At 37.1% G+C, this 27,228-nt stretch overlaps 1 protein-coding gene across 1 annotated transcript; it reads right to left on the bottom strand.

Annotated features, from left to right (window-relative positions):
- Positions 1 to 1,273: 1,273 nt before the first annotated feature.
- On the bottom strand, positions 1,274 to 16,375 carry LOC115212340. The gene is made up of 6 exons (XM_029781205.2): positions 16,218 to 16,375; positions 12,206 to 12,410; positions 10,162 to 10,318; positions 8,301 to 8,660; positions 5,423 to 5,586; positions 1,274 to 1,687 (listed from the first exon to the last, which is right to left on the bottom strand). The coding sequence occupies exons 2-6, from the start codon at positions 12,347 to 12,349 to the stop codon at positions 1,394 to 1,396; spliced, it is 1,119 nt and encodes a 372-aa protein (XP_029637065.1). The 5' UTR covers positions 12,350 to 12,410; positions 16,218 to 16,375; the 3' UTR covers positions 1,274 to 1,393.
- Positions 16,376 to 27,228: the final 10,853 nt, after the last annotated feature.

Here is a 27,228-nt window from a genome sequence, read left to right as displayed (position 1 = left end):
CATAACCAACTGTGACCATCCTTTTTTAAAAATGGTAGAGAGTGATTTAAGAGAATTATGACCGTTGCCAGCGCCGCCCCGACTGGCCTCGTGCCGGTGGCACGTAAAAAGCACCATCCGTTCGTGGCCGTTTGCCAGCTCTGTCTGGCACCTGTGCGGGTGGCACGTAAAAAGCACCCACTACACTCACGGAGTGGTTGGCGTTAGGAAGGGCATCCAGCCGTAGAAACACTGCCAGATCTGACTAGGCCTGATGAAGCCTTCCAGCTTCACAGACCCCAGTTGAACCGTCCAACCCATGCTAGCATGGAAAACGGACGCTAAACGATGATGATGATGATGACAGCTAAATCCAGCACAATGGTTCTCAACCATTTTTCTTTTTTTCTCATCCATAGACCCCTTTGATTACTATTTTATTCTGGTGGACCCCTATAGCCATTCAATGTTAAAAAACTAGTTTTATAGATACTTCTTTCAAAATTCCTATTTTGTTTTTCATCCATTCACTTGTGTAAGTTTGCCATTGCAGTTTCAGTGGCCAGAAACATGTTAAACTATGTAAAAAAAATTTCAAGAAAGAAACTTATGTTGTCTCTTACAATAAATATGTCTAAAGCAAAATTATTTCATTAACACCTGACGTACTACCATGGACCCCCAATTTATTGTTTTGCTTGTGTGAGAACCATTACTCTAGCAGACTGAATGATTGTATACATGCCCTCTTGTTTGAAATTGTAATGATTAAGCATTTCACCACTGCTTTTCCCCACACAGCTCGGGAATTAGCATCCTCTTAGACTTCCAAAACAATATTCCTTTGTATGTTGTCGTTTCCGCCAAAATTATTTCAACACATACTAGAGTGCATAACAGATACACCTCTTAAAAGCAGAATGTGTTTCTATAATAGCGTTACATATTTCCTGATAGATAAATATGTAAATAGGAATGTCAAAACACTCCTCTTTTATTACATATATATTAAAACAAAAAAAAGTAACAGTAAATGGGTTATTTTGGTTTTTGTTTTTTGTTTTTTAAATCTATGCTTATCACTATACTTTTTCTATGTAATTGTTCTTTGTATCTATTTTCACAATATCATATTTCAACAGAAAATGGAAAATATGATTCTGTCACTGGGTCAATGGATAATCCATCAAGTGTAGAAGTGTTTGTCACAACTAAAGCACTTTCAGATAAAACGGTGCGAGAGGTTACTGAACTGACATAATAGCAAATCAAGAACACAGGAAAAAAAAATTTAAACAAGAATATAAGTACATTTTATTCTGCACATCTATATGTAAATACAGTGTAGTAGAAATATAATTTCATAAAAAATTTATGTACATAACAAAACACATGGCCATCAAAAAAATTTCAGTTATAATAAAAGTTGTTTTTTAGATGTGATGTATGAAATAATATCCGTTTTCTGACTTGGCCAAATGAAGACGTTATTTTTTGTCAACCAATCAGGTATATCTGAAACAGTACAACCTTTTAGGACCACTGGTATGAAATGATCAATGCTTCTGCCTGATGTAGATAGTTTATACATGTTGTCATATATTAGTTTTGTATGAAGTGCTTGAGGGTTGTCATCGTTAATTAAATTTGATTGACTTTCCACAGATTTTTTATATTCATTGTTACAGCAAACTAGCACAAAGTCAGCCTGTAAAGAGATAAAGAACAATATATGCTAAAAATAAAACAATGAAAACAAACTGGTACATATAACAGAAAAATCATAGAAACAATAAGGTGTGGCTGTGTAGTAAGTCTTGCTTTCCAATCACATGGTTCCAGATTCAGTCCTACTGTGTGACACCTTGGGCAAGTGTTTTCTATGATAGGTGGCACGTAAAATGCACCAATCCGACCGTGGCCGATGCCAGCCTCGCCTGGCTCCAGTGCAGGTGGCACGTAAAAAGCACCCACTACACTCACGGAGTGGTTGGCATTAGGAAGGGCATCCAGCTGTAGAAACATTGCCAGATAAGACCGGAGCCTGGGGCAGCCTTCTGGCTTCCCAGATCCCCGGTCGAACCGTCCAACCCATGCTAGCATGGAGAACGGACGTTAAACGATGATGATGATGTCAGGCAGACCAAAGCCTTGTGAATGGATTTGATAGAGAGAAACTGAAAGAAACGTGTGTGCGTGTGTGTGTTTATCCACCACCACAGTTTGACAACAGATGTTGTTTGATTACGTCCTGCATAACTTAGTGGTTCAGCAAGAGAAACCGAATAAGTAGTAGGCTTTAAATAAAAAAATAAATACTGTGGTCAATTTGTTCGACCAAAACCCTTCAAGGTGGTGCCCCAGTATGGCCACAGTCCAAATGACTGAAACAAGTAAAAGATAAAAGATACACATTATACAAGCTTTTAGAAAGCCTGATATATAAACTAAGTTCACTACAGCTTTATATCCATTTTTCTGTCAGCATTGATGGAAATGTATCTTAAATTGTGGACATTTCTATATTCTTTTCTACTCTAGGCACAAGGCCTGAAATTTTTTTTTTTTTGGGGGGGGGGGTCAGTTGATTAGATCAACCCCAGTATGCAACTGGTACTTAATTTATCAACCCCAAAAGGATAAAAGGCAAAGTCAACCTTGGTGGAATTTGAACTCAGAACGTAAGGACGGACGAATGGACATTTGTATATTGTTGAAGTAATTGTTTTTTTACAGCTGAATATTCTTTCTCCTGTTAACTACGCAAACACAAAGTAGCAAAGGACCAACCATGGTATCAACTAGAATGAGTCAAGTAGAATTTTGTGCTTTGTCCAGGATTAAAAGTCAATGGTTGTGCTAAGGTTTGAACTCATAACCCTAGCACCTTAATGTTGTAGCTTTATAACTCAAAATCATTTGTTTCAGTCACTGGACTGCAGCCATGCTGGAGCACTGCCTTGAAGGATTTAGCTGAACAAACCAACCCCAGTAAGTTTGGTACTTACTCTATCTGTCTCTTTTACTGAAATCCCTAAGTTATAGGAACGTAAACAAACCAATACCTGTCGTCAAGCTATAGGGATCCATACACACTCATACAATAGGCTTCCACAGTTTCTGTCTACCAAATTAACTCACAAGGTATTGGTCAGACTAGGATTACAGAAGACACTTGCCTAAGGTGCCATACAGTAGAACTGAACCCAAAACCATACGGTTGCAAAGTGAACTTCTTAACCACACAACCATGCCTGCACCTGTCATATGTATACATAATTCATGTAGATTATACAAATATATATTATTTTACTTTGAACATCATCATCATCATTTAACATCTGCTTTCCATGTTAGCATGGGTTGGACGATTTGACTGAGGTCTAGCGAACCAGATGGCTGCACCAGACTCCAATCTGATCTTGCAGAGTTTCTACAGCTGGATGCCCTTCTTAATGCCAACCACTCCGAGAGTGTAGTGGGTGCTTTTACGTGCCACCGGAACAAGGGTCTGTCGAGTGGTACTGGCAACAGCCACGCTCAAATGGTGCATTTTATGTGCCACCTGCACAGGAGCCAGTCCAGCAGCACTGGCAACGACCTCACTCGAATGTTTTTTGATGTGCCACCAGCACAAGTACTAGTAAGGCGACGCAGGTAACGATCACGCTCAAATGGTGTTTTTACCATGCCATCAGCACGGAGGCCAGCTTGTTACTCTGGCAACGATCTCGTTCATATGGTACTCTTAGCACTCCACTAGCACAGATGCCAGTCATCGAATTTGATTTGGAACAGATGATAAAAGCATACTACAATAACAGGTAAAAATTATGCAATGCACTCCATAAAAACAAATCACTGAATCATATTGTTTACTGACTATAAAAATTTGCATTTGAAAACTTTTATGGAAGAAAGACCAAATATTTGTCGTGAATGATGCAGGCATGGCTGTGTGGTTAAGAAGCTTGCTTCCCAACCATGTAGTCTTGAGTTCAGTTCCACTGCGCAGCAGTGCAACACTGGCCAAGTGTCTTCTGCTATAGTCCCAGACCAACCAAAGCCTTGTGAGTGGGTTTGGGAGACAGAAACTAAAAGAAGGCTCTATGTATGTGTGTGTGTGTGTGTGTGTGTGTGTCTCTCTCTCTCTCTCTCTCTCTCTCCTTGTCTTGACACCACATGAAGGTTGTAAATGAGCATCACCATCATGCAAGCAATGTTGCTCATTCCAAGTCTTCCACAGAAAACGTGTCTGGCAACAGGTGAGGGGCTAGCAACAGGAAGGACAGCCGTTCATAGAAAAACCTGTCACAACAGATTCCATTTGACCCATGCAAGCATAGAAAAGTGTATTTCTTTACTGCCCACAAGGGGCTAAACATAGAGGGGGACAAACAAGGACAGACAAAGGGATTAAGTCGATTACATCGACCTCAGTGGGAAACTGGTACTTTATTTATCGACCCCGAAAGGATGAAAGGCAAAGTCGACCTCGGCGGAATGTGGCCATTAAATGATAATGGTAATGATGATAAGGCAGATTGGGAGGTTTTTATTAGGACACTATCACTAGAAATTCTCTCTTTTTTAAACCTTTTCCATCTCACATCAGTCTGAGCTGTTTTAACCCTCTAGCATTCAGATTACTTTGTCAAATATAATGCTTATTCACATTGTTTTGAACTAATTTTGAACTAATCGTGCATTATCTTGTAGCTTTGAGATTTCGATGACGTGATTTATTCTTTTACTTATTTCAGTCATTTGACTGCAACCATGCTGGAGCACTGCCTTCAGTCAAATCGACCCCAGGATTTATTCTTTGTAAGCCTAGTACTTATTCTATCAGTCTCTTTTGCCGAACCACTAAGTTATGGAGACGTAAACACACATACATTGATTATCAAGCGATGGTGTGGGACAAACACAGACACACAAATACACATACACACAGATATATATATAACGGGTTTCTGTCTACCAAATCCACTTACAAGGCTTTAGTCAGCCCAAGGCTATAGTAGTAGACACTTGCTCAAGGTGCCACACAGTGGGACTGAACCCGGAACCATGTGGTTGGGAAGCAAGCTTCTTACCACACAGCCACTCCTGCACCTATATTGTATATTTTTTAATGACACTGTAGGTGTGGGGGATCAGATCTGGTCAGTTTGGACATAAAACAGCTAGAATATTTAGGCCAGATTTGGCCGGTTTGAGTGGTAAAGGGTTAATTAAAATGGGCTCAGCATGATTTGCTGAGGACGTGCACCAATACTAGTGATAAGCAGTCACATTATCACTAACAGATTGCTTTACTCATTTTAAAATTTGAATGAAGTTTAATAGTGGTTTATATATAAGCAATCTGATCACCTAATTTCTCAGAGAAAAAAAGAAAAAGAAATTTAAAAACAACAAAGAAAGGAAATGAACTTACATGTTGAAAATAATCCTTCACTTTCTGCTTACTTAAACGATGATTCTTCAAGTCAACATTACAATGAAACAGTAGATCAAGATGCTGACAGAGACTGAGTACATGATGTAGAAAGGATTTTTCTCCATCAGGATAAGAAATGAAGAGGCGAATATTTCCAAATTCTGAGAAAAATAGATGAATAAAAAAAGATGTAGAGAACAGATTATATAGAAAGTGATTTTTTTTTTTTTTATCACTGTATTCTTTCTTTCATTTCATTTTTACACATAATTTTGCATTCCACTTTGCTGGCACAGGTTGTAATGAGACTTGAAGCAGTATTCTACAACTGAATACCCTTCCTGATGCCAACCATTATCTGTTAGATGCAAAGTTTTTTTTTTATTCTACCGATCAACATCAATGGAAATTGTAGCTGTGATACCAGTGCCGATAGCACGTAAGAGAACCATCCGAGCGTGGCCGTTGCCAGTGCCACCCCGACTGGCCTCCATGCCGGTGGCACGTAAAAAGCACCATCCGATTGTGGCCGTTTGCCAGCCTCGTCTGGCACCTGTGCAGGTGGCACGTAAAAAGCACCCACTACACTCACGGAGTGGTTGGCGTAAGTAAAGGCATCCAGCCGTAGAAACACTGCCAGATCAGACTGGGCCTGGAGCAGCCTTCTAGCTTCCTAGACCCCAGTTGAACCGTCCAACCCATGCTAGCATGGAAATCGGACGTTAAACGATGATGATGATGATGATGATGATGAGAAATTGATATGTTGAAACCACTAATCTGCATCATGCATTACTGATGAGCTAAGTAAACACGTCACTGGTATCCAAGCAATGACAATTCAGAGAACACACACACATATATACATATATAACTGTGGAGGGAAGCTGTGGAAGAGGTTGATCTAGGAAGATGTAGAAGGTGGTGGAATATGATCTTTTGATGTTGAGTCTTACGGAAGCAATGACAAATGATTGAGACCTTTGGCAATTTGTTGTGCTTGAGAAGACATGTCAAGCTAAGTGAAATCATAGTCATGACATGTAAAAGGCACCCTTGCCGGTGACACATAAATGGCACCCATGTCAGGGACACGCAAAAGGCACCTGTGCCAGTGACACATAATAAGGCACCAAGTACACTCTCTGAAGTGGTTGATATTAGGAAGGACATCCAACCATAGAAACCAAGCCAAAACAGGCTGGAGCCTGGTACAGCTCTCCAGCTCCAGTCAAACCATCTTACACATGCTAGCATGGAGAACATATGCTAAATGATGATGATGAAGTTTGCCATTGCATTAAGAGTGAACCATGTTCTACGTGACACATTCAACCAGTATCCAAAGTTTGAAACTGTTTAGTTAAAAAAAATAATTTTAAAAATCTGTGACTGAGATTGAAAAGATACAATGTTTCTTCCAGATTCTTCATATTTGTATTAGAATGTACAAAGTGAAGATGCTTGGCAATTTTATCAATAAGGATGTTATTTAAAAAACAAAAAACTTTTAAAGAAAAGCACATGAAATGAGGTCAACAGTTTATTTAGAATTACTTATTTAACACTTTCACTACCATATTTCTGTTGAAATACATTACTTTTATTACAATTAATTTTGAAAATAATGAGATGACAAAATTACTGAGATGTCTGGCATCTTCCTGTTCTTAAGAGGACCCATCCACCACTGCAGAATTGACACCGGTGTTGGTCCAGTGTTAAAAGCACTCAGGTTGGTGCCCATGGGCAAATGGTGTAGTGATTAAGAGTGCAGGCTACTAACCCCAAGATTCCGAGTTCGATTCTAGGCAGTGACCTGAATAATAATAACAACAACATCGAAAAATACCTTAGGAATGAGAACCCAGGTTCAAAATATCCCCAAGACACCTGAGGAAGGCTGGAGTGTATATCAGCCAAAACGTTGTTTTAACAACAAATATCCGTCAAATATAAATAATGTACATAAAAAAAAGCACCATTCAAGCGTGATCGTTACCTGCATTGCCTTACTGGCACTTGTGCTGGTGGCATTTGAAAAAACATTCGAGCGAGGTTGTTGCCAGTGCCACTGGACTGGTTCCTGTGCAGGTGGCACATAAAAAGCACCATTTGAGCGTGGCCATTGCCAATACCACCTGACTGGCCCTCGTGCCGGTGGCACATAAAAGCACCCACTACACTCTCAGAGTGGTTGGCGTTAAGAAGGGCATCCAGCTGTAGAAACTCTGCCAGATCAGATTGGAGTCTGGTGCAACCATCTGGTTTGCCAGACCTCAGTCAAATCATCCAACCCATGCTAGCATGGAAAGCAGACATTAAATAATGATGATAATGATGATGAATTCTTCATCTCTTAAATAAAGAACTGTTAAACTGATGTTTAGAACATATATTAATATGAAATTTTGATGGAACTTTTTAATTTAGATTTCTTTAACCCTTTTTGTTACCACATTTCTGTTGAGATGCTCTGTGTTCCCTTCAATGAATTTTAAATATAAGAAAAACTTTAGAAAAATAATTTAGTTATCATTAAGCAAATGTTGGGAACATAAATTATGACTAAGGTTTTGGTGGAAGATTTCAAGTCAGAACTTTTGAAAACAACACAGAGGCAGTTTCAGCCAGGTTGGTATCAAAAGGGTTAAAACAGGAAATTTGTACCACAGATCCAAAGGTGATTTCAGGCAGATTTGTATCAAAAGACTTAATAATCCTCTGAATTACAAATACTGGCTTAATTCTAGATTTTGTGTTATTGTTTGCAGCTATTATATAACTTCACATATCACTTCTACAGGTATCTCTTTTTTTTTTTTTTTTTTATGAAACTAAACTCAATATAAAAAAGAAAAAGTTGATAACTTACTTTTTGATGGCAAAGTCACTTTTAAATCCACACTTGAATATTTTCCTGAATTTTTCTGAAGAAGTGAACTTGAACTGCTTTCATTATCTAAATCTTCATGAAAATACTTTGAAGAATTTTTAACAGAATTGTGCCGAGAGTAGTAGTCGGAAGTTTTCTGATAATATGAGGATGATTTTAGGGAAATGTGTTGGTATCCTGAGATGCTGGTAACTGCATCAAAATTTGAGTAATAAGTATCTAAATTGTTAGACTTTGCATCATTTTGTGAATTGTAAATATACTGACTTGACTTGTCTTCAGATTCCAGGGACAATCCAAATGTAGAAATTTTAGAAACATCATATGCCTGGAGAATTTCTAATAAGAAAAAAAAAGGTGTATTTTAAAAAATACATAATAAATATTTAGTCTGGTGTTATTTTAAAAAATATATAATAAATATTCAATTTGGTGTTATTTAAAAAAATATATAATAAATATTCAATTTGGTGTTATTTTAAAAAATATATAATAAATATTCAATATTCAAATCAAGTTTTTCCCGCAGTTATTTTTCAGTGTTGAGCCACAGATTGCCAACATCTTATTTTACAGAAGAAAAATTGAACTCATGTTATGCATTGCATTAATTTATTCTCTATGCATCAAACTGTACTGGTATTTAACAAAGAGACATGCTACATAAACATAAATATTATCACATGCTCTTTACAAAATCTCAAGAATTCTAAGATATTTATTTCTGTTAGAAACGCTGTTTCCTCAGATTATAAATTTGTTTTTTCGGTCTGTTCTACTCTTTCTAGTAAAATAGTTTCTTTCCATTTATCTTTCTTTTCATCACCTAACTTTGTTTCCTTGAGATTCTGTTTTAGATAACAATCTGTAAAATTATTATGCCGTCTGATTAATCCTTTAGCATTTAAACCAGCCATATCCAACCTAAATATTCTACCTGTTTTATGGTCAAACCAACCAGAGCTGGCCTCTCACACCTACCCAACAATGTCATTCTAAAAATATATAACCATAGGTGCAGGAGTGGCTGTGTGGTAAGTAGCTTGCTAACCAACCACCTGGTTCCGGGTTCAGTCCCACTGTGTGGCACCTTGAGCAAGTGTCTTCTACTATAGCCTCAGGCCAACCAAAGTCTTGTGAGTGGATTTGGTAGACGGAAACTGAAAGAAGCCCGTTGTATATAAGTATATATATATATATGTGTGTGTGTGTGTGTGTGTGTGTGTGTGAGTTTGTGTGTCTGTGTTTGTCCCTCCAACATCGCTTGACAACCGATGGTGGTGTGTTTACGTCCCCGTCACTTAGTGGTTCGGCAAAAGAGACCGATAGAATAAGTACTAGGCTTACAAAGAATAAGTCCTGGGGTCGATTTGCTCGACTAAAGGCGGTGCTCCAGCATGGCCGCAGTCAAATGACTGAAACAAGTAAAAGAGTAAAGAGTATATCAAAATTTCAAAGCTATGATATAATATATAATTAATTCAAAACAATGTAAATAAATAAGCACTACACTTGACAGAGTAATCTGAATACTAATGCCTATACTAATATAGGAGTATTCCTGTATTAGGGATACTCTTGTATTAGCATCCCAACCAGTAGTACTAACTGCACCAACCAGTTTCTACTTGATTCACAATTTGCTAAATTTATTAATTTATCTTTAATCTCAGCAAAATTTATTTATTTAAGCATGAAACAAACATTATAATCTTAATAAGTTACCAATAAATGTATTTATTTCCTAAACATCAAACCACTTTCTACTAGTTCTAGTCTCCACTAATTGCACAAATTAGTCACACAATTAAATTTTTTTTTTTTTTAACACAATACATACGTTTTTCTGCGCCTTCAAGTTCATTACTTTCACGGGGTCTTTTAATTTGTTTCAATGCTTCAATAAGTTTCCCAACAGTATTGGATAGATCCTTAGAGTATTCTTCAAATAATTTTAATGTGTTACTTCCATGAGATGACTTCTTTGTCTCTAAAGACTGAAAACAAGAATTTTTTTTTTAAAAAAAAACCTCTTTAGTAAGTACATGTCTTAAATAGCATATTGCATACCACACAATTAGACAAATGAATAAACGTAAATGTTTGTATAATATAAACATGATTATAATAGCAAAATATTTGTTTTCAAGTGAACACAAAAATTCTTAAATTAGCAAATAAATAATGTGGATGATGTGCAGTCACTTAAGGTAGATGGAACTCATTCATTTAATGTGGACGGAGTTCAAACACTGGGGTTTGTGGAGACATGATAGAAAGTAGTGAAGGCTGATCTGAAGACCTTGAACCTCATGGAGGAGACAAAAAGAACTAGAATGACTGGAAATAAGCAGCTTTTGGGAAGACCCACACATCTCAAACACAATATATGTACACACAGCGAGCTGGCAGAAATGTTAGCATGCCGGGCGAAATGCGTAGCTGTATTTCGTCTGCCGTTACGTTCTGTGTTCAAATTCCGCCAAGGTCGACTATGCCTTTCATCCTTTCGGGGTCGATAAATTAAGTACCAGTTACGCACTGGGGTTGATGTAATTGACTTAATCCGTGTGTCTGTCCTTGTTTGTCCCCTCTGTGTTTAGCCCCTTGTGGGTAATAAAAAAAACAAATATATGTACACACACACAAACTGCTACTGTAATCAAAAGTGAGCAGAACTGTATATTTTACCAGCTTCTCCCCAATACTACTTATCCTTCTGGAACCATTTAACTTGGTATCCATCCTTTATTCTAAATATTGTCCTCTCCACCCACATTCTACAGTGATCACCATCAACCATACATATCTCTTTTTCATCCTTCTCTCTACTCTACCATTATGACGATTCTTCTGACCTTCACAGACTTTTATTTTTTTGCAGTGTCAAACAGTTTCCTGTTCTCCCCTATCTCCCCCCAATTCATATCACTGGTCACCCCCCTCCATATACCCTTTATCCACCATTCACAACAGTTCCTCAACCCCTCCTATCTCTACAGTTGTCACCTCTTGTCATCCCTCTTCACTTGTTCATTATATCAATGCAGTCACTCATCCTTATCACTAACCACTTCTTGCTATCTCATACACCTTGCAATCTCTTGCTATTTCATACACTCACTCACACACCCTGTCCTCCTGTCTCCACTCATCTACTCACCTCTTATCTTGAGGGTCTACTATGACACCGCATCACTATTTTTATCTTTTTTTATCTTTTCTCTTTCCCACACTCTGACACAGTCACTCCCACCCTCTCTTCTAAACTGTGAATGACCATGTAGCTCCTCTACAGTAAGAAACCTGTTCTCCTTGGCTCATACTTTAACCCCCTCTTCTTCTAGCATAATGCAGTCTCCCTCTCTACTGAAGTATGGTTCAATTGAAGGGGACCTTAGTTTTGCAAGGTGCATGGCAAGCTCATTACTGCTGATGCTATGGGGGGAAAAAAACACATTACATGTTGTAAAGTGGTTAGCATTAGGAAAGGTATCCAACTGTAGAAACCATGCAAAATCAGACTGGAGTCTGGTGCAGACCCCCCAGCTTGCCAGCTCTGGTCACACCATCCAACCTATACCAGCATGTTAAACACCAACAGATGTTAAATGATGATGATGATGATGATGATCTATGATTAGCCCAATTCTTTAAGATATTTTTTTGTAACATTTTCAATTAATTGCTAAAGATTAATCTTTTATTACATCTTCATATAACATTTTCATTAGTAAAATACTTGTTAATGACCGATATTATAAAAAAAAATTATATACATTTCCTCTGAATGACAACTGAAGTTATACTATATTGAAAATTAGATTTACATAAATTACACTTACAAAATGTGTGTTAGATTATTTAACAGAAAATATACTTACTAAAACTTGATTGCCACTGAAGCCAAGTTGTCCAGCCAAAAACTTCCAGTTATTTCCATAACCACTGCTTGGTATATCTAAGTTCAGCAGTTTTACTCTTACTTCATAGGGCACATAGACAAAAGGGACATCTCTAAAATCCATGGCTAATATCTAACCAAATGTATCACTTCCAAAATCAACAAACTTGAATGTATCTTTTCATCTGCAAGTGAATGAGACAAGAGTATGTAAACATAAAAAATCATAGCTTATAAACTAGTTTTACATTTGTTTTTTACAAAAATAATTTATTCTCTGTATTAGATTTCAGAGCTTCAAGAACCCAAAATTGAATATGTTGAGCTGTTATATTGCTGTTACTGAATAATTTTGATATACTTGGCTTGTGACTGGCACCCGTGCTGGTGGGACATAAAAAGCACCATTCGAGCATGGTTGATGCTAGTCCCTCCAGACTGGCTCCCATGCTGGTGGCACATAAAATGCACCATATGAACGTGGTTGATGCCAGTGCCACCTGACTGGCTCCGATGCCAGTGGCAGGTAAAAAGCACCATTTGAGCATGGTCATTGCCAGTGCCGTCTGACTGGCTCCTGTGCTGGTGGCACATAAAAAGCACCATTCGAGCATGGTCATTGCCAGTGCCGTCTGACTGGCTCCTGTGCTGGTGGCACATAAAAAGCACCCGCAACACCCTCAGAGTGGTTGGCATTAGGAAGGGCAACCAGCTGTAGAAACCTTGCCAGATCAAATTGGAACCTGGTGCAGCTTTCTGGCTTGCCAGTTCTCAGTCAAACTATCCAACCCATGCCAGCATGGAAATCAGACGCTAAACGATGATGATATAGCACATGTAGTGCTAGACACGTTCAGAAAGCCTTTACGTGTTCAGTTATCCTACAGGTCTTCTCAAGCATAGTTTATTGCCCAATGGGCCAGTTACAAATTGTTATTAGCCCGAAATTTCACTGAGTGTTTTTTCCAAAAGATTTACTATAAGTTAGATAAAAAGCTTTGCGAGTTACAGTTAATTCTCTGGGTTATTGACTCTGGCAACGCCGGGTATTTCAGCTAGTATTTAATATAGTAAAACGGTAAATTACGAAAAAAAAAAAAAAAAACTAGTAAACAAAGCGTAAGAGTGGCTGTGTGGTAAGTAACTTACTTACCGACCACATGGTTCCGGGTTCAGTCCCACTGCGTGGCACTTTGGCCAAGTGCCTTCTACTATAGCCTTGGGCTGACCAAAGCCTTGTAAGTGGATTTGGTAGACGAAAACTGAAAGAAGCCCGTCGTATGTGTGTATATATATATATATATATATATATATATATATATATATATATATGTGTGTGTGTGTGTGTGTGTGTGTGTGTGTGTGTGTGTGTGTGTGTCCCCCTCCAACATCGCTTGATAACGGATGCTGGTGTGTTTACGTCCCCGTAACTTGGTGGTTCAGCAAAAGAGACCCTTAGAATAAGTACTAGGCTTACAAAGAATAAGTCCTGGGATCGATTTGCTCGACTAAAGGCGGTGCTCCAGCATGGCCACAGTCAAATGACTGAAACAAGTAAAAGAGTAAACAAGCACCAACATGTTTGTGGCTTTCGATTGGCTAAAGTTACCCAAAATTTGCAAACTTTAAAAACTACTAACTTTTTTATTCATTAATTTATGGCAAAAATGAATTTTATTTCCATTAATTAAGTATATAAATCTACTGGCTGTGTGGTAAGTAGCTTGTTTACCAACCACATGGTTCCGGGTTCAGTCCCACTGCGTGGCACCTTGGGCAAGTGTCTTCTACTATAGCCTCGGGCCGACCAAAGCCTTGTGAGTGGATTTGGTAGACGGAAACTGAAAGAAGCCCGCCGTATATATGTATATATATATATGTATGTGTATGTTTGTGTGTCTGTGTTTGTCCCCCTAGCATTGCTTGACAACCGATGCTGGTGTGTTTATGTCCGGGTCACTTAGCGGTTCGGCAAAAGAGAGACCGATAGAATAAGTACTGGGCTTACAAAGAATAAGTCCCGGGGTCGAGTTGCTCGATTAAAGGCGGTGCTCCAGCATGGCCGCAGTCAAAATGACCGAAACAAGTAAAAAGAAGAAAAAAAAAGAATCAATAAACCAAATTTGAAATCAACTGGAACAAAATTTGAAGGAATTGAAAAGTGGAAACAGAAAGGACCCCCAATGTGACAACAAACTACAAATGTTCTGAAACAACGAAGTAAATTTGACACAAGAAGAAAAGCCTATTTGGAATAGAATCATTCAGCTATGAAAATAAATGTCAAGTGATACTGACCAATAAATAAATCTATCTCTTCCACTTCACATCTCACATATATACACACGCCAAGTGCGAAAGCACAGCTGGTCACTTCAAACCAAAATGCTACAATGAAGCGTATTCCACGGATGATCCTGCTTATTATCTCAGAATCGGAATTGGCAACAGTGGAGCCGCTATGTCAAAATCGAACCTGTTAAAATAGCAGCCAGGTTATCGAATTTCACCATCATGAAACAAGGACATATAGGATAATACTTCTAAATATTTTGGGGCGATCTTTCGTCTCTAATAGACCTTTCCGTCGATTTCCGTAAAAAAAATATATTTTTTTTACATATGGGCTTGCGGGAACTTTTGAAGTAATATGCATACATATACACATACACCGAGTAAAAAATTTCAGTTATCTCTTTCTTTCACACACACTAACAGAAGCACTTCACTTACACAACATACTGTCTGTCTCCCACACCCCATGTACATCAATGCTTCACATGCACGGTAACTTCAAAAGAACTTCCCTCGTCATACAATCGCTTTCTCTTAGTCTCTTTCGCTCTCATTACTTCAAAAGTTCCCGCAAGCCCATATGTAAAAAAAAAAAATTTTACGGAAATCGACGGAAAGGTCTACTAGAGACGAAAGATTGCCATAACGGCAGGCATGTCTTTCGCCATAAAGTCTGTTCGACCGAGGCTAACGAGGAAGTAAACTGTAAAGTGCTTGATATAATTACACTTTCCTACCCAACAGTCCACTCGGCCTGCTAGAAATAGAAACCAAATGTCTTTTAATAACACCCGATTGTTTTGAAAATAAAAGAACACATTTGACAAAAAGATAAAAACGGGATGATCTGCACGATCGAAGCTGACTTGAACTAAACAACGTATAATTAATTACCTCATTAGATGTTACATTTAACAATTAGAGTTGCATCCAGTCGGTCTTGCCCAACATTCAAAGTCAATGGTGTCGTTATTACAAAATACAATAATAGTTTACAGTTTACATAGTATAATACTTTTTTTTTTTTTTAATCATAAACAATTCTTACAGAATTCATTTAATGAAATTTTTTCCATCATTTTGATAAATTAATTCAGACAATTACCAAATTTTGCGTCTGTTTGAATAAATTCAGACATAGTGTTTCAATATGCACGATAAAAATGTGGAATACGTTAATTTTTTTTTTTTATTTTGCGTACATTAAATTGAAAAAATATTACTTTGTATGCATTCCTTCGATATAGCTCGACAAGGTCGATACATTTCACTTCGGGTGTTTCCGTGGGTTGTGGAGTATAGATATAACGAAATTACGCCGTAAATTTTAAACTTGAAGAAAAACAACCTTGCATGTTCTAACCTGTTTTATGTGTGTATGTAAAATCCGCAAATTTCCAAGCAGAAAACAGAATCGAACATTCATTTGATTCCACGGAAATACGTGAAGTGAAGCGTTTTGATTTTGTCGAGTTATATCGAAAGAATGCCACTTTGTATTTTGTATTTTTTTTTTACTTCATTCTATACACCAACTTTGTAAAATACGTAAAAGCAGTGAAACGAGTCGATATAACCAGCAATATCAATAAAAACGCACCGTAGATCAAATAAACACATTTTCTGTTGCTAGTAAATAAAGCTTGAAATTAATAAAGTTAGCAAATTAATAGTCTAAAAAAAACAATATTACTTACTTTATGTGCTGATGTTTGATGAGATAAGAAGAAACTAATTTATATTCGCTTTTAAAATAAGAAAGAAAGCGAAATTAGAAGAGATCAGAGACAAAATGTCTTCGACATTTAGATCCACACAAACCGGATACACGTGTGACGTAACAGTTTTCCCAGCCAAGCAAATGCAATCTTTGTTAATTAGGATCTTTTCCTTTTGAATGGCTTATAGTTGTTGAGTGATAAAGGTACTTAGATGTTAAAGAATAGTTTTTTTACTTGGTCGATCAAGATAAAAAATGTGAAATAGGGTCAACAAATATTAAATAAGTAGATTAGTTATTTTATTAATTATTTCGTGACATTTAGAGTTCTTTCCCTTGAACATTCTCACTAATTTAGTTTTTTTTTTTTTTAGGGGCAGTATAGCCCGGCGTTGCCCAGGATTAAGATAGGATTATTAAGCTAATCAAGCGCTTTGTTTCAAACCAAACTAAGTAACACTGACGTCAAATTAGAGCTAAATCTGTTGAAATTGGTAAACGTTTTACTGAAAATGGGTTGCAGACAATTTGATTGAGAAATCCCATAAGGAATCGGTTTATCAATTTTTCCACTCATCGATTACTCTTTTACTTGTTTCAGTCATTTGACTGCGGCCATGCTGGAGCACCGCCTTTAGTCGAGCAAATCGACCCCGGGACTTATTCTTTGTAAGCCCAGTACTTATTCTATCGGTCTCTTTTTGCCGAACCGCTAAGTTACGGGGACGTAAACACACCAGCATCGGGGACAAACACAGGCACACAAACACACACATATATATACATATATACGACAGGCTTCTTTCAGTTTTCGTCTACCAAATCCACTCACAAGGCATTGGTCGGCCCGGGGCTATAACAGAAGACACTTGCCCAAGATGCCACGCGGTGGGACTGAACCCGGAACCATGTGGTTGGTTAGCAAGCTACTTACCACACAGCCACTCCTGCGCCTATTGTTTTTTTTTATTATTATTTTGGAGAACTTACAGCATTCAAAGATCCCATATGTCCTAAGTAACGCCAGTATCAAGTTTGAACAAAATACATCAAAATTGGTAAAAGTTATGGTTGAAAATGGGGTGTAGCTAATTTTAGTGAGAAATACTATAAGGAATCAGTTTATCGATTTTTCATCCTGATTGAATGGAAAACCCCATAAGGAATCAGTTTATTGATTTTTCACTCCAAATAGGACTTAGCCAAACACAACATTGCTGATTCAAAAAATCTATATTTATACTTTTAAGCTGGTTTTCACAACCAACCCAGGGAATGCATGGGTTGGGAATTTGACTGGCAGGGGTGATCAGGTTGCACATGCTGGCCATTTCGAAACCACCACCCTGTCATCTAACCCCCTCCTTGACCCATGGGTTGGGAGCCCTTCCAGCAAGGAAAATAGAACGCCCAAAAGGGCTCCCGATCCTCTGTGTCAGAAGAGGTTATGTTCGGATCACAACTAAGCTTTAACCTAAGCTAACCTAGTGAAAGGGGGCTCAGGAGCCTCTAAAAGGCAGCAACTAATCCTAACCCCTCCTAAGAGATAGTATCAGTCAAGACTGCATCGAAGATATGCATTGGAGAAGGTTGCCTCAGAGATCTGCATTGGAGAAGGTTGCATCAAAGGTTTGCATGCTATTATACATATATAGTTAATCCAAACAAGAAAGCACAAAAAAGCACAACAATGCAAGGACGTGGAACAAATATAGTATTATTGGACACTCAGGAAAGAAGGAGGGTTTAACATTTCGAGCGCTCTTCGTCGGAAACATAGGAGAAGGAAAGATCCAGTGAAGGGAAGACAGGAAAAAAAATCGCCAATGGTACACACGCGGTCACACACACAATATAAATGTCACATTCTCTACTATATATATATATTTAATAACGAACCATGTAATTCACTGGGAGTGGGTAAAATTTCCAAGGCTTCCACCTTACCCGACCCCATTTTTCGGACCCCAAAAATAGTTTTGTAGCATATTAGGAGGTCAAAGAAATTCATTCAACGAAAAAAAAAAATTTCCCAATGATTCTATGATGGGGGAGGTCCCCCCTCGCCCCACCCTTTTTTTTTTCAGAACAAAAATAAGCAACTTGCTGCTGCATATTAGGAGGTCAGGGTACATGATTCCACACAAAGAATCTGAGTTTTTTTTTTTTTGTTTTTCTTAGTGAAAATCATGCAGCTGTTAATCTAAAAATTTACCCTTTGTTTTTCTATCTTGCCATTGCTAGACAGGGGACTTAACACATGTTAGCAAACTTGCGAATTTCACCGACATGGAAATTGGTAAAAATTATGGTTGAAAAGATCAATGGGGTGGGGAGTGAAATATCCAAGGCTTCAACATCACCTCACCCCATTTTTCGGACCCCAAAAATAGTTTTGTAGCATATTAGGAGGTCAAAGAAATTCATTCAACGAAAAAAAAAAAATTTCCCAATGATTCTATGATGGGGGAGGTCCCCCCTCGCCCCACCCTTTTTTTTTCAGAACAAAAATAAGCAACTTGCTGCTGCATATTAGGAGGTCAGGGTACATGATTCCACACAAAGAATCTGAGTTTTTTTTTTTTTGTTTTTCTTAGTGAAAATCATGCAGCTGTTAATCTAAAAATTTACCCTTTGTTTTTCTATCTTGCCATTGCTAGACAGGGGACTTAACACATGTTAGCAAACTTGCGAATTTCACCGACATGGAAATTGGTAAAAATTATGGTTGAAAAGATCAATGGGGTGGGGAGTGAAATATCCAAGGCTTCAACATCACCTCACCCCATTTTTCGGACCCAAAAAGGGTTTTGTAGTACGTTAGGGGGTCACAGGAATTCATTCAACGAAAAAAAAAATTTCCCAATGATTCTATGATGGGGGAGGTCCCCCCTCGCCCCACCCTTTTTTTTTCAGAACAAAAATAAGCAACTTGCTGCTGCATATTAGGAGGTCAGGGTACATGATTCCACACAAAGAATCTGAGTTTTTTTTTTTTTGTTTTTCTTAGTGAAAATCATGCAGCTGTTAATCTAAAAATTTACCCTTTGTTTTTCTATCTTGCCATTGCTAGACAGGGGACTTAACACATGTTAGCAAACTTGCGAATTTCACCGACATGGAAATTGGTAAAAATTATGGTTGAAAAGATCAATGGGGTGGGGAGTGAAATATCCAAGGCTTCAACATCACCTCACCCCATTTTTCGGACCCAAAAAGGGTTTTGTAGTACGTTAGGGGGTCACAGGAATTCATTCAACGAAAAAAAAAATTTCCAATGATTCCAGGTCCCTCGTCCTACCCCACTTTTTTTCAAACTAAAATAAAGGATTTGCAGCATATTAGGAGGTCAGGGTACTTGATTCCACACAAAGAATCTGAGTTTTTTTTTTTTGTTTTTCTTAGTGAAAATCATGCAGCTGTTAATCTAAAAATTTACCCTTTGTTTTTCTATCTTGCCATTGCTAGACAGGGGACTTAACACATGTTAGCAAACTTACGAATTTCACCGACATGGAAATGGTAAAAATTATGGTTGAAAAGATCAATGGGGTGGGGAGTGAAATATCCAAGGCTTCAACATCACCTCACCCCATTTTTCGGACCCAAAAAGGGTTTTGTAGTACGTTAGGGGGTCACAGGAATTCATTCAACGAAAAAAAAAATTTCCAATGATTCCAGGTCCCTCGTCCTACCCCACTTTTTTTCAAACTAAAATAAAGGATTTGCAGCATATTAGGAGGTCAGGGTACTTGATTCCACACAAAGAATCTGAGTTTTTTTTTTTTTGTTTTTCTTAGTGAAAATCATGCAGCTGTTAATCTAAAAATTTACCCTTTGTTTTTCTATCTTGCCATTGCTAGACAGGGGACTTAACACATGTTAGCAAACTTACGAATTTCACCGACATGGAAATTGGTAAAAATTATGGTTGAAAATCGATTTTTATCACTATCTGTGGATGCCTCAGAAAAAATAAGTTGACAAAAACACAGCCACTCCTAAAATTGGAGCGACATGTGTGCTAATTTGTGGAAGTGCATAAATTACATTCACGTACACACACACATCCTGCTTTTTATAGATATAGATTACTTTCAGTTTAATTTTATAAATATTCCATGAAAATTAAAATTTGAATTTGATGTATATATATATATATATATCTCTATATATAAACGGCAGTTTGTCTGTGTGTGTTTCTGTGTGTCTGTTTGGTTGTACCCTCACCCTGACCACTGCTTTCAACCGATTCTGATGAAACTTGACACACACATAGCCCAATGTCATAATTCAAAACTAACGCAGCGAAAATTTTGAAAAGTTCCCCCAGTTTTGAAAAAAATCGATAAATTCGACATGGGGTCGAGAATCAGAAACACAAACCACAGACTGTCTAGGGGACGCAACTCGACCTTTTTTAACTCTCAAAAAAAATTTACCATCATTTTTTTTTTCCATTTTTTTGCTATTTTTTGGCTATAACTCTCTAAAAATGCTTTATAGTTATTTCCCTTACAAACCTGAGCAACGCCGGGCGATACTGCTAGTATATATATATATATATGCTATATTTAAATTCCTAAGAGAGTACAAACAGCTTGCTAACAAAACAAGAGCTTTTAAGTTAAGAGAATTCCCAGGGGAATTCTCTGAAATGTGTGTGTGTGTGTATGTGTGCCATCATTCAGTTTTATATCAAAATTTCTGGCCTGCAGAGAAAGAGCCAGTTTCTAACCTAGATCCAAGGAATTTCAACAGCACTGGTATTTCAATAACATAACTGGAATTTCAACAGCATCAACAGGGTATGTATGTATGTATGTGAGCAGATTTGTATGTTTTGTTTTATGTAGGTATTTTCTTGCATGGAGCTGCATGTTGGCATACTCTTATATACTTAAATGATAAACTTCTGGAAAGTTTTACAGATTTTTATGTATGTATGTATGTATAAGACTATAAGAGTGTAATATGCAAAATGGTGAGGACAATATTTATGTAGGTGCTTTTTCAGAGATGGTATATCAAAACTGAAACTATTTGTTTTTTATTCTTTTATTCGTTTCAGTCATTTGACTGTGGCCATGCTGGAGCACCACCTTTAATCAAACAAATTGACACCAGGATTTATTCTTTGTAAGCCTACTAGTTATTCTATCAGTCTCTTTTGCCGAACTGCTAAGTTATGGTGATGTAAATACACCAGCATCGCTTGTCAAGCAATGGTGGAGGGGGACAAACAGACACACAAACATATACATACATATATATGTGTGTATATATGTATATATATATATATATATATATATATATATATATACGACAGGCTTCATCCAGTTTCCATCGACCAAATATCCACCCACAAGTCTTTGGTCTGCCTGAGGCTATAGTAGAAGACACTTACCCAAGGTGCTATACAGTGAGACTGAACCCAGAACCATGTGGTTAGTAAGCAAAATACTTACCACACAGCCACTCCTATTTTCCTTTAAAAATTATATTTTTTCAGGTGTACTGTTCTTTCGTTTTTTTCAACTGAATGACTTATGTTTATGTATTTTTGTGCATGTATGTATGAGTGTATGTGTGTGCATTTATGTATATTTGTGTATGTATGTATATTTGAATAAGTATATGTATGTATGTGAAGGCGCATGGCTCAGTGGTTAGAGCGTTGAACTTACAACCATGAGGTTGTGAGTTAAAATCCTGGACCGGGCTGCATGTTGTGTTCTTGAGCAAGACACTTTATTTCACAATGCTCTAGTTCACTCAGCTGTAGAAATGAGTTGTGATGTCACAGGTACCAAGCTGTATCGGCTGTTGCCTTTCCCTTGGATAACAATGGTGGTGTGGAGAGGGGAGGCTGGTATGCATGGGTGACTGCTGGTCTTCCATAAACAATCTTACTCAGACTTGTGCCTGAGACAGTAACTTTCTAGATGCAATCCCACAGTCAGTCATGACCAAAGGGGGTCTCAGCTATATGTATGTATGCGTTTATGTACATAACTGTATATTTGTGTATGTATACATACATATACTTACATACACACACTAACACATACCTACATACATACATACATTCATACATACATACATACATACATACATACATACATACATACACAAAAAATACATAAATGTAAGTGATTCATCATCATCATCATCATCATTTAGCGTCCGCTTTCCATGCTAGCATGGGTTGGACGGTTCAACTGGGGTCTGGGAAACCAGGAGGCTGCACCAGGCCCAGTCTGATCTGGCAATGTTTCTACGGCTGGATGCCCTTCCTAACGCTAACCATTCCATGAGTGTAGTGGGTGCTTTTTACAAAAAAAAATTGAACAAGCTAACTGCATGGGATGGACCAAATTATGTAAGCTATTCTGAGGAGATGCTTGAAAAAATAATGAGGGATTGAAAGAGATAACAGTAATACGTATTGTTATTCTTTAATATGTTAATTTATACAAAAGGAAATATTTGCAACTAAAACATGAACATCTTAAGTATCCTAAAATGTATACATTTCCTTTCATCCAGTTCCATTTCTTGAGTGTGCTTCATGGAGACCAACACAACAGCTCTTAATCTGAGAAGAATTTTACTTTGTTTAATAATATTCGAAATCGATCAATGGAAATTGCAGCCGAGTTACCAGTGCCGGTGGCACGTAAGAGAACCATCCGTTCGTGACTGTTGCCAGCGCCGCCCCGACTGGCCTCGTGTCGGTGGCACGTAAAAGCACCATTCACTCATGTCCGTTGCCAGCCTTGCCTGGCCCCCATGCCGGTGGCACGTAAAAGCACCATCCGTTCGTGGCCGTTTGCCAGCTCCGTCTGGCACCTGTGCGGGTGGCACATAAAAAGCACCCACTACACTCATGGAGTGGTTGGCGTTAGGAAGGGCATCCAGCCGTAGAAACACTGCCAGATCAGACTGGGCCTGATGCAGCCTTCTGGCTTCACAGACCCCAGTTGAACCGTCCAACCCATGCTAGCATGGAAAACGGACGCTAAATGATGATGATGATGATGATAAATGCCACAAGATCAGAGCTGGATACAGACATAAGCTAAAGGAAGAAAGTTACAACAAAAAGCTTTACAGTCTAAAGAAACCCCATAAAATCTTAGATTTGTTTTCAGTTTTTCCAGCTTCATTATAATTTGCTTATGAGTAACAATTTAGCCTAATTAACGACAATTATGTTCATAAATTAGACCCAATTTTAAAAAGGAGTAATTAGAAAATATTGTAGGATTTCATTAGTTCATCATTATGTTTATGGTTTTTTTATCTAATTTTATCCTGCATGAATTTATTATACATTTTGTTGATATTCTTGCCAAGTTCAGTTATTTTTCTGCAGTATTCATTGGAAACAATTGCCAAATAGGGCTTCTAAAAACTATTCAAAGTTTATATAACTGCATAACAATAATTTGGTGTCTCTCCGCAAACTTATTACCTCATATCTTTTAATAATATCTATTTTTAAGGAAATTTTGTAAATACTTTTTCAATAGTATGTGATGATTATATTGACTTCTTTTATCTAATTTAGAGATTTTTCTTTTACTCAGAAAAAAGTCCATGCCTTTTTATCCATTCAATAACTTGCTCATGATCATAGCACAAAAATTATGTGTGATATCAAGTAATATCAACAATAGTTTGGCAACATGTACCTTGCCTTCACCACACCAATTGCTTTAGGTGCCTTTGTTGTAGCGAATAGACATAGACACCTTCTCACCCTCCTCCTACCTTTGAAGCCATTTAGGCTTGAAACTGTTTGAAGGATATTATGAATATCTGTGGCAAAAGAACAATTGAAACAAAACTTATTAAGCACATTTATGTAACTGTCTATAACAAGCATATCCATTGAACATGATAGTGAAATTACTCTCATAGGGTGATCTAAAAACCTGAAATTAGCAGAACAAAAAGAGAAAATTCACATGTGGAATAGAAAAACCAACCTGAATATTAGCTTAGTGAAATTCTTAACTGCATAAATTTAAGAATTGACAGATCTGTGATTAGTAATGTGGGAATACTAAAGCTAAAGCCAAGCAGGAAACTAAACTGATGAAAGTTAAGTGATATATCCTAAATTAACAATTCACTACATAACCGCTATGCAAAACCGGTTTTAACTCCTACACAATGAAGAGTATGTGTTAACACAGAAATTTATGAAACAGGAACCTATCCTCTTGTCCAATAGAATTAGATGAACCATCAACTACAGGTCTAAATGACTGAGTTACGTACATGGAACTGTGTTACCAAGTGTAATAAATTAACATACGTCAACAAATCCCTAATTAAGCTGCTTAAAATTCTTATACAGTATTGTTATGACAAGACTTGGTGGCAGTTTATATACAAATTTATTGTTACATTTTTTTTTTACAAGGCTTCATCAAAATTATATGAACATTGTATTTTACAGGAGTTGAAGGTCTTCATAGATAATCTATTATATAAAGCTGAAGTTGTCTGTGTGTGACAGGTTTGGTAGCCTTCAACTAACACTATCTCCTCCGAGACCCTGTGGCGCAAGTTGATCAAAATTGAGAGTATGATAGAAGAAGGCTTGTTCTTCATTCCGTAGAAGATAAAATTCAAATTGGACCATGTTAACACCAAAAATTATTTACATCAAAAAGGTGCTTTTTTTCTGTGAAAATCTCTATTTTTTATGATTTTTTTACTGTTGTGTCGCCATTTTTCGGTGGATTTCAACCAGAAAAATGTTTACTTAAAGAGAATAACAAGCTACATAATGCAAAATTTTTACTTTTCAAAAATTCCAATTCTAAAGGATCGAAACAAACCCGAGCAATGCCTGGCGATACTGCTAGTTAGTGATAAAACTGATCTTCAAATTGCAGCAAAAATGTACGGTGTTGATTCTTCATCATCTCTGAGTTGGTATAGAGATGTGAAAACAGCTATGAGAGCAGAATTTGTTGAAGACTCTAATGAAAGAAATCTGAAATTTTTCTGGCTTCTTGTGCCAAAAGGCTCTGTTTATAAGGCTGTCACTGAAAGAACTTTCCGGAACTTATCACATGAACAATTAGTTCTAATTCGCTGAAACACATAATTTACATGTAATTGGAAAATAAGAGTTGACATCAACTGCCATACCTACTTAAGCTAGATAGTTACACTGCCAGAACCATACAATGGATCAGATATACTGAATCATTCATCTATGGTAGGAGTTGAATAATATTGTTAAGGCGGCGAGCTGGCAGAAACGTTAGCACGCCGGGCGAAATGCGTAGCCGTATTTCATCTGTCATTATGTTCTGAGTTCAAATTCTGCCGAGGTCGACTTTGCCTTTCATCCTCTCGGGGTCGATAAATTAAGTACCAGTTACACACTGGGGTCGATATAATCGACTTAATCCCTTTGTCTGTCCTTGTTTGTCCCCTCTGTGTTTAGCCCCTTGTGGGTAGTAAAGAAATAGATATTGTTAAGGCTGTAATTCACTCACCTGCAGCATCTTTCAGACTTTGTCACTAATTCAGTTCTTAACCAAATTGAAAACTCTTAACATTTTTTGAAGAAGACTAGTCCCTAGCTACATTTTGGCATAAAAAGTTGAGATTTGGTCCAATAGAAAAAAAGTTTACATTAAAATTTGTAGCAACATTACAGGAGAGTAAGTAATGCCTCCAATCAAGTTTAGATCTAAATAACTTTTTTATTTTAAAAGCAAAATATATTTATCTTAGCTTCAATAATAGAAGAAAGCATGAAAAATTCCATAATTTCAGTCCCATGCAACAAAAATTGAATCAAAAAAGTTGTGAGGTAAAAATATCATGAAAAATAATATAACACAAAAGATTGGATTTAAGTATAATTAGCTTTTTTTTTTAATTTTAAAAACAAACTATATTTTAATTAAGATTCAAAACAAACTATATATTAATTAAGCTCAATTTGAGGAATTTTATGGTATCAATATCATACAATGAAATTTTAAAAGAAAAAAGTTATGAGTGTTTGTTTCTCAAATTTGAGGGTGATAATATAGTTCAATACTTTTTTATGAATATAGTTCTATAAGGGGACTTTTAATATATGTCATTGGCATCATTGGGGTAAGGAAGAAATTATCAATAACACCGTTAATTTGCAATTAGTTTAATTATATCATCTGTATTAATTAATGCAATTATATCATGTAAACAGTCCTGTAATATCTGAGATGAGAAACAGAATCATAGTAGTTTACATTGACAGGAATTTCTCAGTTTTTGAGACTTCTCAAAGAATCATTCAACTATGGTAGTAGTTAAATAATATTCAAAATATGAAAAGGAATATAATTTACAAAAGAAAGACAAAAAAAAGGGGGAAAGAAAAGAGAGAAAAAAAAACCGTCAATTCATCACCATATGCTTCAATTGGTTGCACATCACAAGTTTCAACAGAACCTACTGAAGCAAGCCAGCACACTCGCAGCATTACGAGTGATGGCAAGGCTAAGTACCCTCATGGGCATCACCTGACACCTTGGTGAGGTGAGCTGCCAACAATGACAAGAACTTTGCTGTTCAGAATGTCAGATTAGAATTTAAAGTAACCTTTGCAATCTCATGTGGTCCCTTTTACAAATTATTAGCAGTATCGCCCAGCGTTGCTCAGGTTTGTTTCGACCCTTTAAAATTGGAATTTTTGAAAAGTAAAAATTTTGCATTATGTAGCTTGTTATTCTCTTTAAGTGAACATTTTTCTGGTTGAAATACACAGAAAAATGGCCACACAGCAGTCAATAAATTGTAAAAAATAGGGATTTTCATAGAAAAAAAGCACCTTTTTGATGTAAATAATTTTTGGTGTTAACATGGTCCGATTTGAATTTTATCTTCTATGGAATGAAGAGCAAGCCTTCTTCTATCATACTCTCAATTTTGGTCAACTTGTGCTGCAGGGTCTCGGAGGAGATAGT

This window comes from Octopus sinensis, linkage group LG5 (genome assembly GCF_006345805.1).
Source record: "Octopus sinensis linkage group LG5, ASM634580v1, whole genome shotgun sequence".
NCBI classification, from domain to species: domain Eukaryota; kingdom Metazoa; phylum Mollusca; class Cephalopoda; order Octopoda; family Octopodidae; genus Octopus; species Octopus sinensis.
This window is presented reverse-complemented; position numbering and strand designations above follow the sequence as displayed.